Source organism: Melanerpes formicivorus, unplaced genomic scaffold (assembly GCF_026170545.1).
Source record: "Melanerpes formicivorus ecotype bairdi unplaced genomic scaffold, bMelFor1.0.p_v2 SCAF_16, whole genome shotgun sequence".
NCBI lineage: Eukaryota > Metazoa > Chordata > Aves > Piciformes > Picidae > Melanerpes > Melanerpes formicivorus.
Genome location: NW_027142368.1, coordinates 6926402 through 6943630, shown reverse-complemented (window position 1 = coordinate 6943630; position 17229 = coordinate 6926402). Strand labels below are relative to the sequence as shown.

The 17229-nt window shown below is 39.5% G+C and overlaps 1 protein-coding gene across 14 annotated transcripts in view; it reads left to right on the top strand.

The window, feature by feature from the left end:
• The window catches only part of OVCH2 (ovochymase 2), a 30239-nt gene that overhangs the window by 7937 nt on the left and 5073 nt on the right, over positions 1 to 17229 (top strand). For 5 of the 14 annotated variants that reach the window (XM_068147927.1, XM_068147923.1, XM_068147924.1 and 2 more), the window contains 15 exons: positions 5101 to 5467; positions 7493 to 7600; positions 8074 to 8183; positions 8818 to 8909; positions 10031 to 10203; positions 10462 to 10557; positions 10932 to 11083; positions 11742 to 11937; positions 12700 to 12723; positions 13762 to 13852; positions 13955 to 14088; positions 14481 to 14621; positions 15607 to 15737; positions 16208 to 16301; positions 17098 to 17229. In XM_068147927.1, coding sequence (XP_068004028.1) covers positions 7510 to 7600; positions 8074 to 8183; positions 8818 to 8909; positions 10031 to 10203; positions 10462 to 10557; positions 10932 to 11083; positions 11742 to 11937; positions 12700 to 12723; positions 13762 to 13852; positions 13955 to 14088; positions 14481 to 14621; positions 15607 to 15737; positions 16208 to 16301; positions 17098 to 17229 — 1657 coding nt within the window. In that variant the 5' untranslated portion in view covers positions 5101 to 5467; positions 7493 to 7509. Of the gene's footprint in view, positions 1 to 2375; positions 2395 to 5100; positions 5468 to 7109; positions 7601 to 8073; positions 8184 to 8817; positions 8910 to 10030; positions 10204 to 10461; positions 10558 to 10931; positions 11084 to 11741; positions 11952 to 12699; positions 12724 to 13289; positions 13707 to 13761; positions 13853 to 13954; positions 14089 to 14480; positions 14622 to 15606; positions 15738 to 16207; positions 16302 to 17097 lie in introns of those variants that run through there. The other 9 variants (XM_068147925.1, XM_068147920.1, XM_068147928.1 and 6 more) reach the window with 9 other exon arrangements.

Genomic DNA, 17229 nt, shown 5'->3' with positions numbered 1-17229 from the left:
CTAAGTTGTGAAAGAAATACTGCTATTCAGTGTGTATCAGCTGTTTTTTTCTGTAGGGAGTTAATATTTGCTGTCTAGCTTGGGTTTGTTTTTTGTTATGTTTTTTTTTCAGGACTGGCTAGAGTTCTTGCATGTTCAGCACAGTGCTGCTCACAACTGTGTGGCCAGCCCCCATGGCAATGAAGTCTTAAGTATGCACAGAACTGCTAGGTAGTTTAGTTCTATGTCCTGGCTGTAACAACTTAAAATAAAGTTAATTTTAATTTAACACTGGTGGTTGAATTCACATGTCTTTGAGCCACAAATAACCATACTGACTAGTTTCCTAGTGCTATGTACTATTGCCTTTGGAAGAAAGAGGGCTGACCTTATAATGTGCCTGCTAAGCTTAGGTGGACTGTATTGCAGTTGTTCTGAGTGGAAAGAATTCAGCAGCTTCCACTAATGCTGATTGTGTGGAATATCATGCATCTGCTGATGAAAGGCAAAAGCCACTTTGAGCATGGTGTGGTTTCTGTTGTGTTCTGTAATGTTTGTTAAAGCTTCCATTTTTTTGACTGAATTGCTTCAAGAAATTTGACCAATGGTACAGTTCATTTTTCTACCTACCGAAGTTTTGTATCAATCCTGAAACTCCCTTTAAATTCATTTGGAGCTGGCTCTGGCCTGTCGTTGCAGATGTGACAATAGTAACCTAAACTTTCAAACTGTCAACTGCCAAATCTTGTGGAGACTGTTGAAATTCCTGCTTTCCAAAGCAAATGTGTGATGGAATGTCTGTGCATCTGTATCTCTTCTTCACAGTGTGCATGGTTGCATTAATTGCATACAACAATGAAGGGGTTTAATAGCTCTGTTTGGATTTTTTGCTTTGGCTCTTTTTGCCTCTCCTCACCACCACAAGTATTTTTTTGCTAAGATTTGAGCTGTATTTGCACATGGAAAACACACAGTATTTTCTAAGGCAAACTTCTTATTTCTTCCTCTGTGTTTAGATCTGTATCTACCATTGCAGAAGTTGCAGAAACGAGGAATCCCCTCCATTTCAATAGAAAAGTTTTCTATTTCCTGACTTTCATCCTACCCTGAGGTATTTACTGTAGCACAAGGTTTGTTGCATCATTCCCTGAAGGGAAGAATTAGTAATTTCTGTGCTGGCTGGTAGCACTTAAGCAGCAAATCCCTTGTGCAGAAGATACTGTGGGTGGTTGCACTGATACAAGCTGCTTGCTAAATCCCTGCTGCTGGGAGGCAGAAGGCTAGTTATGAAATTGAGAAAATAGGCATGCTAATTCAACTTGAGAATTCTAAGCTAGCTAAAGCTTAAATTCGTATGAGTGTTTATCAGTGCATATAGCTTTACTAGCATGAGTCCTACTGAGGTTTGCTAGGGGGCAGAAAGGGTTTGTGAAGTACTGTCCTTTCTGCACTCAGTGCTGAGAAGGAGATACAGAAATGGAATAGCCATACAAAAATCGTGCAGGAAGATCTGTGCTGACTGTGTCACTTGCTCATAACATTGCAGGATTCTTGGGTTTTCTCAAACTTTCTCTGCAGTAATGAAACCAGCTTAAAATGTATTTCTGCAAAGTCTGTCAGGAGAATTACGAACTAAACATTCTGATGTATCTCAGTGATTTGGACAAGGTTTGTTTTGCAGTGCAGAGAAGAAACAATTGACTTTTTTGTTTCTACAGCTACTTGCTTGGCTGCATATTTGCTCTATCAGGCCATATCAAACTGCCATATACAGATCAACTACATGACAGAAATGGTGTTGCTCTGCCATCTTATGGCAGAGCTGAAAACTGGACACACCACTTCCTACTTGGGAAGTTTCAGTGAAGATTGCTGTGTGTATATTGACACGGGACATCTAGAAGAATAAATATGAATGCAGCTGAATCTGAACCTTTGTTGCAGTCTTCCTCCTTTCTTATTTTCTTGTGTGTCCCTCTGCTTCAATATCTAAAGGTGGGGACTGTGTATCTTTCAACCTTTCACAAACCCACTACCCAGATTTCAGCTTGGAAATTACCCCTGAAGATTTGTAATCCACCCCACTACAGCTCTGGCACAATATAAGTAGTTTTATGAGCATGCTACTTTGTTACTTTTCTCTTTCTTGGCTTGGTCTCTCATACCTCTCAGTCTAAACAAGTAGCTGAGGGTTGTGAACCTGTTCTTTGATTCTTCCTGTGCTGGTTACATTTTCTCCTGGGTCCTGAAAGTAAGTTATTTCTCTGTGGAGAGCAAGTCTGGCGAAGAGCAAGCAAACTTTCCTTATGGGTTTTGTGCCAGTTTTCTGTAACAGTGGAAGCTCTGTTGGCTGATCAAGAGCAAACATACGGATTACTTCTGGACTGCCTTCTCCTGGACTTTTAAGCTAGTTTGGTAAGTCAGTCATCCCTGATTGTCCACCATTTGGGCTCAGTTTTGCTTGCTTGTAAGGCAGTGGTACCCTCCATGGAGTGGGCTGTGCAATGATACCAAGGGTTGTGGACTTCCAGTGCTGAAATCAGCAGGCACCCGGAGTGCTGTCCTTATGTCCTGTCCTTGATATGAGGTGCTGACACTGTACTGGCATCATAACTATGCTAACATAATACACTTTTACCTTATGTGATACAGAAGTGTCCTTGTTAATTAGTGTGTTTATAATCCCCTCTCTATGGTACAATGCCTTGTGAGCTCAGGTTCATAGCATTTCAGGCTTTATTCTTCTAGCTGCGAGGGGATGCTAAATGTAGAGCCCAGATACCTGCAGAACAAAACCAGTAACCGCTAGTGTGTTAGGAGGCAATAGCCCAGTTGCCTGAAATGAATGCTTTGGTCTTCCTCTATTTTCTGATTTGTTTACATTGAGGAGCTGCCATTGTGCTAAAGGGTATGGATTTTGTTAGTAACAGAAAAATCTTAAGATCATCTTGGATGTTTGGGAGCTGAGCAGCCAGCATACTTCTGACTTTTGCTGATTTGTTTAATTCATATGCCTGATTTTCTTTAGCTGAAAAGTGTTAGTGCTGAACTTTCCTTACAAAGGGTTTTTGAGGTATTCTGGCCAAATACTTGAGCTGAGCACAATCTTGTTCCCTTTCTCTTCCTTCCGTTGTTCTTCCCCAATGAATGAATTAGGCTGTAGATGTAAGGCTGGACTCTATCCAGGGGAAGTTTTAGCCTATATCTTAACACATTGTGATTTTCATAGCCTGCAGTATGTTTACATTTGTTGATCTTGTTTGCTTTTTGGTCGTCTTTTCCTTTGAGAGGTAAAGTCTTTGTCTGTGAGAAGACTAAAATGTAAGTTGTAGCAGCACCCATTGCGGATGCAAGTAACTGAACCCATATCTACAATTCTCATGTGTTGATGAGCTCTGAAAGCAGGAAAAGCAGAGCCCTTGTGAAGAATGGGAAAAGGCCAACAAGTGATGTTTCTTCTAGTTCCTAGTTGCTGGTTAATTTTGGTTAGTATAGTAACTGTTACACTTTGCTTTGCATCATGAAAAAGCTGAGAGTGTTTTCCTCTAAAGTTGCACTCATTTTTTGGCACAGGAGACTCGTATAGATCTTGATATGTATCCAGGTGATTCAATTAATGAGCAAATGTTCTGGGAAACAGTGTCATGGGGATGTTCTGTGGGTTCCTTTGAATGTTCTTGCTGTTGTATGCTTTGTTCTGTGTCCTGACAGGCCAGCTGAAGGAATTTAGGAGGATGCAGCAAGTTGAAGTAAAAACATTACCAAAAGCTAACCTTTCTTCTTTTATTGTTCTCTCCAAGTCCTTACATTGTTAATTAGAGGCAGTAAAGCATAACTAAATGTCTCTGAGGCAAGAACACTGGCCCTTTCAGTTATGCAGAGGGTTGTAGAGGGGGAGGAAATGTTAAAAGCACGAAGTCTCAAAGTAGTCTGCATTCAAGGGACCATGATATATTAGGCTGACTAATACCGGGGTAGCAGCAGCTTCCCCATTTGAGCTATGGAGTTACTAGGTGACCGTATCTCTTGACTTCTACTGTGCTTCTCAGAGTCTATAAAAATACTGTGCCCTTTCAGGTATCTTCACAGCCCAAGAAAAGGGATTTCATAATCCCCAGGGTGTGGTAGATATTGCAAAACACTTAGCTGAGGCTCAGAACCAGAAAGGAGGTTATAACAAGGCTTGGACCAGAGCTGAAAACTCTGGGTCTGTTTTTAGGACGATACTGTGTCTAAAAGTCAGTGTGGCTGAAATTCCATGATTGCTTTGGGTATTTTAAAGTGTAACTGGAGGCTGCAATCAGAATGAATCAATTGATCTGTCCAGTACATGCATTCATTCCTTCTCCTTTACACTGAAACTAGAATTTACTTCTTGAGTCATCAAGAAACCAATCCAGCTACATAAAGAGTGTTCAGCTCTCCACACAGCCTGGCTGGAATGGAAGCTAGCACAAAGGCGATGGTAGCAACAGGCTCTTTCGTGGGAAATGGTGCACAACTGGCTTAAACTTGGGTTGGTTTAAAGCTGTCAAGAGCGCATAAGCACTGTGGGAACATACAGCAGATGTTTTGATTGCTTGTGAAGTGTTTGTGTTTTCAACAGTTAGTTTGTCTTTGGAATAGTAGCAATCGATTGCCAATGCTGTTTTTATTAACAGATGGAAGTTAAACAGGCTTGAAATGGTACTGGGTTAAAGGTCTCTGACCTTTTTATGAGTATTTATTTGCTTAATTTTCAGCCAAACATTTTGCTTCCCAAAGAATGTCTGAGTGACTGAAAAATCATAGATATGAATCTTTCTATAGAAATATTCTAAGAATATTTTCTATATTCTTTGCTTTCTCTTGGTCTTAAATTTACTTGTTTCTGTGTATGCTTATTTTTTTAATAGCCTCATAGTAAGGAGAAACTATATGCATTTCTACTGCATCAAGTATACATTTATTTGCAAGCATTTTGTTCTGGAAGAGCACAGGAAAAGAAGGGACAGGCCAGATTGCCTAGTGTGGACTAGCACCATTATTTTGGGGAGTCAGGAACTGGCTCTGCTTGCTAGAACATGGACCAGGCCATTTTGGATAGTTTCAATTAATGGTTTTGTTTTTCTCACTACAAAGGTACAGGACATGAAAAGGATACAAAGTCAGCCCTGATTCAGAGCAAATGCATGGATGGAGATCAAGTCATAAGGTTTGACCTTTGCCTGCCTTTGAGGAATGGTGCTGGCAGAGCTGCCTGCCAAAGCTGTGAGTTTGAGAACTAACAGCTCTCCAGAGGGGGACTTAGGTGAAGTCATCAGTGCCTCTGCCTGCACACAGGATAATAACAGCTCGATTGGAAAGGTAAATAGGTAGCAAAAGAGGAGAACAAAGAATAATAGGACAAGAAAGCCTGCACTTCTGTTCTGCTATCCAGACAAGGACCAGGTTGTATGGAACATGCCCTGCTATGATTTTTCTTTCTGACTACTTTGGCTGCTGCACAGTAAGTGTTGCCTCTGTCATAAACCTGAAATGGGCTGAATGTCTCTCCATGTACCATTGGGCTGATGTTTCTATTTCTCACCAATAAGGTGCCGTGTAGTTTGCACAGCATCACTTAAAACTGCAGAGATTATTTATTCTTCTTGTTCTGTCATCCTGGTGGGTGCCATCGTTCCAAAGGATGTCATTGTGGTGGGTGATCAGAGAGCCCTATTGTACATGGAACTGATTTGGGGGTGTAGGGTTTGTTTTGTCCCTGCAAACTGCAAATCAATTACTGAAGGCAAAACAGCCTTTTAAGATTTTGGTTTGGGCTGGAGTGATACTGGTGATGCAGGTTTTTGAATTTGCAGAATTGTAGATCTCCAGAGAACAAGAATGGAAACTGCAGTCTCAAGAAGTTCTGTATATTTTTAACAGGAATTACGACTATGAATCAAAGCTTACAGCACAGAGTTTGTATTCAGGTTTTTTTTGTTATGAAACTGCATGTTCAGAATAAAACATGGTTTTCATTATCCTCTGAATGGCAGAGGTAAAGAAGAACAAAGACCTATAATTGAATAAATTGATAAATAATTGTTGGGCTGTATTGTGAAATCTTGTCCAAAAAAACCAGAACATATTCAATAGTCTGGGGCTAACGAGTCAAGTATAAGATAGTTTCCTTTGGGAGCCTGAGCAAGACTGAAAAATAAAAGTCTTGTCTGTTGTGATGGTAACCACAAAAAAAACCTCTCACTGTTTAATTACTGTTGTACCTTATTTTAAAAGAATGTACCCTTTCCATTTATCTGTTGGCATCTTGACAAAATGCTGTTTTGATAAGTTCAAGACTGAAATTTGTGTTAATTTGAATGTATTGTTTACCCCATGGTTCTCTTCAAAGTTTGATACATTGCCCATGTGAAAATTGACTGTTGCAGAGATATTAAAGGTGGAAATATTGAATTCTTCTTTTTTACAAAGAGGAAATTGAGGATCTCAACCACTCAAGCCAAGAAAAATACCCAGAAACAAACAATGTTTTTCCCTGTCTTGTGTAAATATTTCCTAGTTCCCTGGGATAAATATCCTTTGCCCTTTTCTGGCACAAAAGAGACTTATGCTTTTTATCATCTGTTGTGTATATATATTGCATCTCTTGGTGACTCTAATGTGTTACTTGATGCTTATACATTTCATATGACTTAAGATACTTTTGACAGTATTTTAATTGTATTTATTACTTTGTTCAGCCCTTTCCAAGTCAGGCAATACCTGCTAAAACAGATACAGTTTTAAGTGGTGATTTTGCAGGGTAATTTAAATTATGCTTTCTGTTTTGTGAAAGCTTTTAATTTAGCTGTGTTGCTTATTTCGGATTTGAAAACCCTTCTAAAAGATTTGCCCTTAAATTGCTATCAGGAGCTTAGCCGTCAAAGTGACACGGAATGGGTGCTGCCGACTGCAGCAATACTGAAATACCTTTTTAAAGCTGAGCTCTGTCCTTCTTGGTTGCCTTTTAAAAATGGGTTGTAAACACTGCTCTTTTGAGGGAAAAAAAAAAATGACTGATGCAGAGAGTTGTCCTTGTCATTTATAACAGCGAGCACACTGCCAACAAAGCGATTAAACTTCAGAGGTGTCTCTCGGGTCTGCAGAATTGGCTGAAATTGAAGTCTTGCCCTCTTAAAAAGCGGTAGAAATTGTAGGGACAAACAGCAATTGATATTGTGTGCATGTGTCTTGTGCTTTCGTATACAGATCAGCCTGGATAAGTGTTGCTAGCAAAGCATGCAACAGTAATTTAGTTTTGTCCTTTGCCTGAAAAAAATCTAGGTTTAGGGAGAATTTTAGCTAGCACTTTGCAACAAACGCTTTAGTAGTGACACTTAACAGAGCATGATTCTTTTACATTATTTGTGCAGCTAAGTGTTTCATGGCTGGATTAATGTGTAACTTCTACTTCATTTAGTTGCTGTTCTTCTATAGTGTAGTATTTGGTTTCTTTGTCCCTCTAAAAACTCTCCTTGTTTTCACTCAGTCACTTAACATCCCAAGATGCACGTTGCCCCCAGTAAGCTGCAGTTACTCCTGATGGGGATAGTTTGTGTCACAGAATTTCATGCTGTGCCATCTGTTCTTCAGAAAGGTAGGATGAACATTTCACATCTGGTTTTAACAGTTTTCTAGGTGCTAATGGTGTTGGTTCTTAGGCAGTGACAAGCATGGGAGATAGTGCTGAAATAAGGAAGCTGCACTAGTTTCACCCTCTTAAGTCATACACCTAGAGACACAGTAGCATTAAAATAATTGGTTTAGTTTTCGATTTTCTGCTTCTGTTCCAGTCCAGGTCTGTAACTGAGTGTCATCTTTTAATGAGTAGTTCTTTAAACTTTTGTCTGATTCCTTGATGATTCAGAATTAGTAACTTAAATATGATTTGTAATGAAATAAATAAATGGTCTCAGATTTGCATCAAGTTATTGAAGATTGTGATTTAGCACAATACTCATGGGCTCCAAACAAAATAGAATCCTGTCTTCCACTTCCAATTCTGTGTTACTAAAAAAAGTAGAAAATCCAGACTAAATCCTTCCTTCTTTTCCTCATTTTACTCCTTAGATCCTAAGTGTGGGCAGAAATTTCAAGAGCCAAAACCATGGAATTACCTTAACCTTTTCACTCGGATTGTTGGGGGAAACCAGGTGAAACAAGGCTCACATCCATGGCAGGTGTGCACAAGCAAAAGTGGTTTTTATCTTTAGAACAAAGTCTTGCCATTTTGTATAAATGACAGAAGAAAACAGGTATTCTTTGTGCTCACTCCCACTCATGGTGTATTGGCGAGCTCCACTCTGCTTTTATGAAAAGCAGTGAAGCAGGTGGGCAGGGCGTGGGGCTTGTCCTGCTCCCTGGAAAACCTTGTTTTGTTTATCGAAAGAGCATTTTTACATCAGTCTACAGTAAAGAGGCATGGGTGAAACTATGCAAAAACAGGGCACTGAAGGACACTAGCCCCAGCCCTCAACTATTGCAATGTGTTCCTAGTGACCTGCAAAGCAAAATCTCTCAGCTGAGTAATAACCTTTTTTACAGTGTGCTGAGTACCTCAGTGAGTTGGCATTTATTACAAGTGTGTTGCATTTATCCATGTAGCAAGTCACAGCTGAGGGGAGAATAGTGAGGTTTAGAATCTCTTAGACTCAAAGACTGTACAAATGCCATGGAAGTCTGCTTGAAATGCAGCATGTACTTTACTATGTGAGTCTTCAGGGGATACCTGCATGTACTCTTTTCTTCTTCAAATGTAATCAGAGCAGATGTAAAGATTTTCTTCACTCAGCACGCCTTCTTTATATGGTGCAGGTCTCCTTGAAACGAAGGCAAAAGCATTTCTGTGGAGGCACCATTGTTTCTGCTCAGTGGGTGGTCACAGCAGCTCACTGCATCTTAGACAGGTATGGATGTGATCTTGCAGCAGCAGACTGCAGGTGCAGAATAACATTGATTGTGAAAGTGTGTGCCTTAGCATCTGTTTATGGTGATTGCTTATAGGTGTTACCCTTTTTCTTGTAACAAATATTGGGCATATTATAACAGAAAGGGGAAAAAAAAACCAAACCCTTTGAACACCTCACAAATAATTCAAAATGAAATAAATATACAGGGATTGTTTGAGGCTAATTTTGGAAGTGTAGGTAAAAATCTATGCCTAACTGTAATTGCCAGGTGATTGAAATTATTTTTTAGTGGTAACAACTGGCAGAGCATATGGTGACTGAATACAGTACTGACCTCTTGCATGCTGAAGATTTTCAGTCTCTGTACTAAATGGGGAAAAAAAAGTGGTCTGTAAATTTTGTGTGGAAGGCTTTAGTTCTGATTCTGTGGTGGTTTCACTGAGGTTTTAATTCCCTTATAGTTAATTCTGAATCTTTGTACTAAAGGATCTCCTGTAACTGTAAATTTGACCTATATTGGTCATTATAGGTGATCACATCTTGGTCAAGTTAGCCAAAGTTTATATAAACTTCAGAAGGACAGGCAATGCCTAAATCAGCATAAAGCCTTCTGACAGAAAAGTAATTTTTCAAATCTGGTGAATAAATTTGAAATAGAATAAAAACTTTATAATGATTGCTATCATGTTCCTTTGCTGCACATCTGCCCTGGTATTTGGAGCCCTAAAGCAAGGATTCACTGTAGTTTTCAGGTATAAACCAAGAATGCTTGCCAAGTAGTCTTATTTTTCATGTGGTTTCCTAAGTTCAGATCTTCCTTCCTTCAAAAAGCAATGTGACTGAACATTCTTAACCACAGTAAGAGGACCTGGTTCCTTAATGGACCAGGAAACCAGTTAGGAGTGCAGCTAAAATTATATTTCTTCTCCCTTCCTTTTCATCTCCCAATTTCTACTGCAGGGTGTACTCAGTTCTTGCTGACTGTACATATTAAGTGCTCTAAAATCTGGAGGTGAAAGGTATTAGATATCAATTACACTTACTTGTCTTTCTAAAAACTACTATAATTTTTCCCTTTGAAGATTCTGTAGCTGAGCTTTTGTTTTTCTGTTCTACAGGAACCTATTGGAGTACTTGAATGTCACAGCAGGAGAGCATGATTTGAGGATCAGGGAGAATGGCGAGCAGACACTCCCTGTTAAATATGTTATTAAGCACCCAAACTTCGACCCCAGAAGGCCAATGAATTATGACATTGCCCTTCTGAAGCTGGATGGAGCCTTCATTTTCAGTAAGGCCAGAGTTATCTGTCATTTTTTCCAGTGGGGAAGGTAATGCTTTTGATTCCCACTTCTAGTGGAGGTTTGGATCATGATACAGCTAAGATTAAGCTGAATGTCAAGACCAGATTAATGCCAGATTAATTTCTCTGATGCCACAAAAATAACAACACTTTTTATTTTTAACTGAGAAGTCTTTTATTCTCTGTTTTTTTTTCCTCCTGTTTTTTCAAATACTTGTGAATAAAATTTATGTTCATGTGTGGCAGGTCCATCAGTTTTGCCAGCATGTCTTCCTGATCCAGGTGAAAAGTTTGAAGCAGGATATATCTGCACTGCTTGTGGTTGGGGTCGTTTAAATGAGAGTAAGCAACTCAAATTGTTCTTTGAGATTCAATTTTCTCAGTGTCTCATTGATGAAGCTGAGAGCTTGATTGCACAATCATAACAAGATGGAAGAAATTAGCAACTGGTCTTAAGAATTGTAGTTCAAAATGGGATCTTTGCTAGCACCTCTGCCTACCTGTGAATTGCCTCCCAGTGGATCACTACAATGCACAGCTCTCTATTTCAGTTTTGGAGCTCTTTGAAATTATTCAAGTAAATCTGCTTACATACACAAAACTGAATGTTCTGTAACCATAAAATGGCATAGAGAAAGTTTACAACTCTTGTGTATTAGCAGTGACCTTAAATTACTTCTCAGCATTTCTGATGAACAGCTTATTTTGTATTTCAGATGGAGTACTCCCTCAGGTCTTATATGAAGTCAATCTACCAATCCTAAACAGTAAGGAGTGTTCAAGAGCACTATCAACTTTAAAGAACCCCATCCAAGGTGACACTATCATGTGTGCTGGATTTCCAGATGGAGGAAAAGATGCCTGCCAGGTGAGCTGAACAGAGAGCCTTGGGTATTTACAAGCGTTCCCCAGAGGCTAAAAGGCTCTGTGTGCTTAAGTGAATAAATACACTGTAAATAGCAGTGTTTGGAGTGTGTGTATTTTGATCTGTGAATCCTTTCAAAGGTTCTTTATGGGGCAATGCACTTCATTACGTGATTCTACTAATTATTGTGTGAGATGTATGACAGGTTCCCGAGAGCAATTTTGCAATGATGCTGTGGGCTTTCTAACTCCAGAACACTTGATAAATTTATTAGTGTTGCTGAGATGCTAGGTAGGGAAGGAAACAGAAGGTATAGCCTTGGATTAGAGGAAGGAAAGGAAGTGAGAGTAAGGTTAAATGATTGTTCCTTGTCACGAGACTAATACAAAAGCTCCTAACTCCTTATTGCATGTTAAAACATGACAGATATGTACCCATGAGGCAATTAGTCTTTCTCTCCCCTTCTTGACAATCCTGACTAAAGGCACTTACTTTCTTACTGTGTTTCTTCACAGTTTTCTGAAAACTGCTATGCCCTGCATTGCAACTTTGTTAGTACGGCACAAAAGAGAACTCAATAATGAACTCCTGGGGGCTTGCTTGGTGTTATGCACATGCTTTTGTAAGATGTGGGTTGTGAGCTTTCACTTGTTTGTTCCAGGGAGACTCAGGGGGCCCTCTTTTGTGCAGACGTAAGCACGGTGCTTGGACTCTTGCTGGTGTAATCTCCTGGGGGATGGGTTGTGCTCGTGGCTGGATAAGTAATGAGAAGAAGAAACATTACAGCAGAGGATCTCCAGGAATATTCACAGACCTCAGTGTGGTGCTTCCCTGGATTCAGGAGAACATGAGTGCTGGTATTGTCTCCACAGTAATATGTCCCTCACTTGTGTCAACTTTTCTGCCTCATACTATTTCACTTAGTTTTATCTTTTTCAAGATACAGCATCTATTTTTCTCTTTTTTCCTGGAAAAGCCCTATAGCATTTCACCTTTAAGTACAAGGCACTGACAGGCAGTTGCCAAAAGCAAATTAAAGAATTTACTACTTGGCCCATTTTATTATCAGAGAAAAATAATTTTCTCTACTATTCATGAGTGTGTTGGCTCCAGTGAGCAGAGAAAGCAGTTTGGTAGGTCAAGTGAAATCACAATTCTCAACTGCATTGTGCTAGGGTTTACTTGCTCACTCTTTTATAGTGTCCCGCTGGTATGTCTGCTGTCAGGCTTAATGTCTCTGTGTCCCTGATGTGATGACAGTGGTTGCGTTCTACTACTCGTACCTGAAATGTGTTGTATTTACTCAGTTGAAAGTAGCAAGAGGGTACTGTGCCGCTCAGAATGAGCAGTGGCCTGTCAACATATGATTCATTCTAGAAGTGGCTGCTCCACAGCTGATTATTCTAATGTTGGCATTACCTGAACTTGCAATATTGTTTTAATTCTAAGCCTAATTTTTTGTAGGCACTGTGTCCCCCAAAAGCACTTGAATATGCTTCAGTGCCAGTTGTATAAAATTACCATTTCACATAGATGAGAATAAAGCCTAAGCTGTGAATGTGAAACTCCAGTAATTTATTCTTCTTTTTCTGCCTCCTTTCTTATCCTTCCTTTATTAGATCTGAAAATGAAAAGCTCCACAGGTGAGTACAGTATTTTTTCAATATCTCCTGTCTTTGTTAGAGCATAAAAAGACCCACCAAATAATCTGATGTGTAACCTAGGAAGGAAGGAATGTGAAGAAACTTGACTCATCAAAGCATTTGTAAATGTACACATTAAATATGTACTTACTATTTTTACTTATGTAGGCTTGTACTTATGTACTGGTGGCTTCAAAAAGGATTTTTCCTTCTGACAGCTACATATGTTTATTGAAGTGCAAACAAAACTAATGAGAAAAATGCAGAACATTCCTCAGGCAATGCATGAAATCTAATTAGTGAAGTTGATTCTATGTAAAAATATAGATGCTAAATAGAAAGTATGGGGTAGATCAGCAGTACCTTTGCACAGTCTGATGAATCTGTCTACTTGTCTGGTGTCTATTTCTATGAATAAAATGCAAAAAAGCCCCACAAAACCCAACCCTGAGTGTAGCATACTTCAACGTGGCAGAATCAGACTTCCATTTTAATGTTCTTGTTGGACAAGACAGTTCAGCTTCTGCTTCTTCTAATGTCTTCAATATCATATTGTACTGTTGCAGAAGTCTGCTGTAACAACATAGCTAAGGACATTCTTACAAGTGGGCTGCAATGAACACTCTTCTTTTGTCCTGAGGTGTGCATTCTTCCTCCTTGAAAATTATTTGTACTGAAATCCTAATTTGTCAATTTCTTCAAGGTTAAATTAAAAAGTATTGCTGTTTTTACAGTAAAATGTGGCAGTGTATTGCCTGCTTAATTTTTGCTCACAAATTGTGTGCTTTAAAACTGACTTACCATTCCAAATAAAAGAGGAAGCCAGGCACCAGTCTGTCAACAGCAACCAGGTACAGCTGACCAATCTTGAGTGTCTCAATATTCTCTAGCTGTATGAGTGGTTTCTTTTGTTTGGTGTGTTTGTTTTTGGGGTGGTTGGTTTTGGTTGGTTGGTTTGGTTGGGCTTTTTTGTAGAACAGATGATTGCATATATGTCAAACCTGACTCCCTTTATTTTGGTTTATTTCCACAATGCAGCATTGTGTAGCATTCAGGATGGCAGACTCCCTGGCAGTGAAGGAGAATTAGATTTTCCTGGAGGTCCCCAAGAGTTCTATCAAAACCACCAGTAAGTAGACAAAGCAGTCTTCACCCAGAAACTATTCCCTGTACCAGTGTAGTTTGGGGCTTTGTTGCAGTTTTGTCAATGGGAACTAATTTCTTGTTCCAGGTTGTGTGTGTGGACATTGTTTGTACCAGAAGGGAATTACATATGGCTTAATTTTTCCCACTTCGATATAGAGCCAGAAACATTTTGTGACTACGATTCCTTATCAGTCTATTCAAAAGACAACAGACTTATTGGTGAGTTGCTGTCTCCTTATTCTTGAAATTACCACAGCAAGTGTGTCCAGTGAGGACACTGGGGGTTCATTGCAACAGAATCAGTAAAATGAAAGACTTAGTTACATTTTCACGATGAATACTTTGTGCCATATGATCTAAAATAAACAACAAACAGTACTGGAGGAAGAAAAGAATGGAAAATGTCTGGCAAGGAACAGGGCCAGCAGATGACTCTGGTGGTCAAGGTTTTTCAGTTTTTAATAGCATGCATCAATTTGGGCTAATGAATTAAGAGGAAATGTGGAAGAATGAATTGGCAATTTACAGCTGACAACTAAATATGGTATATGCAAGTTTTCTCAAGTGACTAAAGACTTTAAACTGATTGTTCTCTAACAATTGTGTTTCAGGGAAATTCTGTGGAGGAGATCTTCCATTGCCTATTTTGATTGGCTCCAATAATATGAGGCTGAAATTTGTTTCTGACAGCAAGGATTATGGAACTGGTTTTTCCATGATCTACAAAGCTCTTTCACCAGGGATTCTTCCTGGTAAGTATAAGTTTAGTAATACACCCATCTGTGCTTTTGGGTGGTGACCTGAAAAACATTTTCAGGCAGAAGTAAATCAGAGGAAGGTCCTATGATATTTCTACATGGGTGATCTTATAAATAAGGTAAATGAGGTTAGGCTGCCATGTGACATTGTGAAGAAACTAAGATGCCCAAAAGAGGTAGGATAGGTGGTGTTGAGAGAAGCCCTCTCTTATCTTTACTACTTCTCCATCTGCTGTAAAGATGATCTCATTTCCTTCCCTGCTTCCAGAATGTTTTAAAACTCTATTAATAAGTTGAGTCAAATGAGCAGGATTTCCAGATGAAAGCTGCTTTGCTCCTTTAAAGGATGCTTTAATGGAAGAGCCCTGAGGGAAGCAGCTAAATGCTAAGGTGTATGTCATAGAGTACTCCTTCAGTTTTGTTGTGTAGACAGTTCACTATCACTAGGGAGCAGGCCCAAGGGCTATCTGCTGAGTCTGGATAATTGTGTTACAGACAGACACCTGCTACCTGTGTTTTTGTGGCTTTTCTAGATAGCTTTTTTTCCTTGGCAGGGTGTAAGGGCAGGGCATGGGAAGGAATCCCCTCTGAGGGGTCTTGCCTCTGCATAGCCCATCAGGAAGACATGTCCTCTGTGTATTATGTTTCTGCTTTCCTTTCCCAAGAAAGATGGCAAATGCTCTTCTGACATGCCTATGTCCTGCAGTTCTGTCACCCCACACAGGTACCTGTGCCTGTAGCCAAAGGGGAATGCTACAGTCACGGATAGAATTGCTCTTCTGCCTGGCAACGAATTAAACATTTTCTTTACATCTTTTTCAGACAAAGATTTGACATGCTGCTTTTGTCCTGTTCTCCCTAAGCTGTGTGACAGTACCACAAGAGTTTTTCTAGATTTAATTATTTATTCTGGGGAGAGGGTTTGAATGGTTTAACAGGAAATCACAGTGCCTCCATCTTTGTTTTCCTTGATTTCCAGATTCTGGCTGTGCATCCTTAGCTGTCATTTTTGAAGAGGGAGTTTTACAAAGTATGCACTATCCAGAGCACTACAGCAACATGGCAAACTGTCAGTGGATTATTTATGCACGAGAAGACCACGTAATCAAGGTATTATATGAGCCCCTCTTGTTTCTACAGAATGGGAATGGTCACCATTAACAAGAAATCAGGCAGTTAAGGACAATCAAGATCAAGCAACCTAAGCTTGAATAATGTTGCTAGATGTAGTTAAAGCACTTTCCACATCAAAATCCAGACAGGTTTTGATTTCTCTTTTAGCACATAGTGAAATAGTCTTTCCTGGTTTAAATTTTATCATAGAATCAATAAGGTTGGAAAAGACCTCAAAGATCATCAAGTCCAACCTGTCACCCAAGACCTCATGACTACTAAACTGTGGCACCAAGTGGCAGATTCTTCTAGCAAATGCAATACACATCACCTGTGAGGGATCTGAATGTCACAAAACCCAGACCCCAGATGAATTACTGAGAATACTAAAGACCCTGCTATAGATCTTTGAATTTTTTCTATGAGAATTTAACAAGGTTCCCTTTTTCATTTTTTTTTATTTCAAGCTTACATACCAGTCATTTGAAGTAGAAGACAGTGAAGATTGCTCTTACGATGCCGTGACTGTGTATGGAGATGTGGGAAAAGAGGAGGAAATTGGTTTGCCTTTTTGAGATATTTTGGGGATGGCTTATTTTATGACATTCACCAGCATTGGTTTACAGTCTTAGAGTTTTACAGGTCAAGTTTACTTCTAGGGTCTCAGGTGGTTATAGGTACTAGTTTCAGTACCTTGGAAAATACTTGCAGGTATTCCTACTTCCATTCCATTTAGAGGCAAACCCACACTGTGCAGAACAACTTAAATTCTACGTGAAATGTAGTTCTGAATTCATGTAAATGAAGAAAAGGACATAACAGTCATTTGTTTTTATAGTACTGATCAGACACAGAAAGCACACAGGAGGTCTCCTTTTCATAGGCCAGTTGTTCACTCCAAATGAGCCTTCATGTAATCCATGCCACCTTGCTAGAAATTCCCCTGGTTTATACTGAAAGAGAGGAAGATCTGTCCCAATCAACTGATTTCAGCACTGGCTTGATGCTGGTACTTAGATTAGCACTCAAATTAACATTTAGCAGATGCAATAAGAAGGGGAAATCAAGTTCCCAATGTATTCTGTATGTAATGGTGACCTATGAGAGCTGTGAGTGTTGCATTAGACTCTTGTGAAATAATACAAGAGTCTTCTTGTTATCTTAATCAACAAAGACTGTCAGAATAATAGAACAGGCCTCAGTCTGCTTATCTCTGCTCCTCTCTCGTGCATAGTTTTTTTTATGCTCTTCTGTGAGAGCTGGAACACACAGAATATTGGGTACCCACTGTTGAAAGAGATAAGGATAACAAAATACATGTTAATCTACAGTGAAACCTTTACTTTCTCATTTGTAGCTAAGTCTTGTGGATTTACCCTACCAGCACCTGTTCTAAGCTCCTCTGCTGTGATGCTGGTTGCCTTTCATTCTGATGAAACAGAGACCTTTGGAGGATTCAGAGCTACAGTCTCTTTTGTTCATGTAGCAG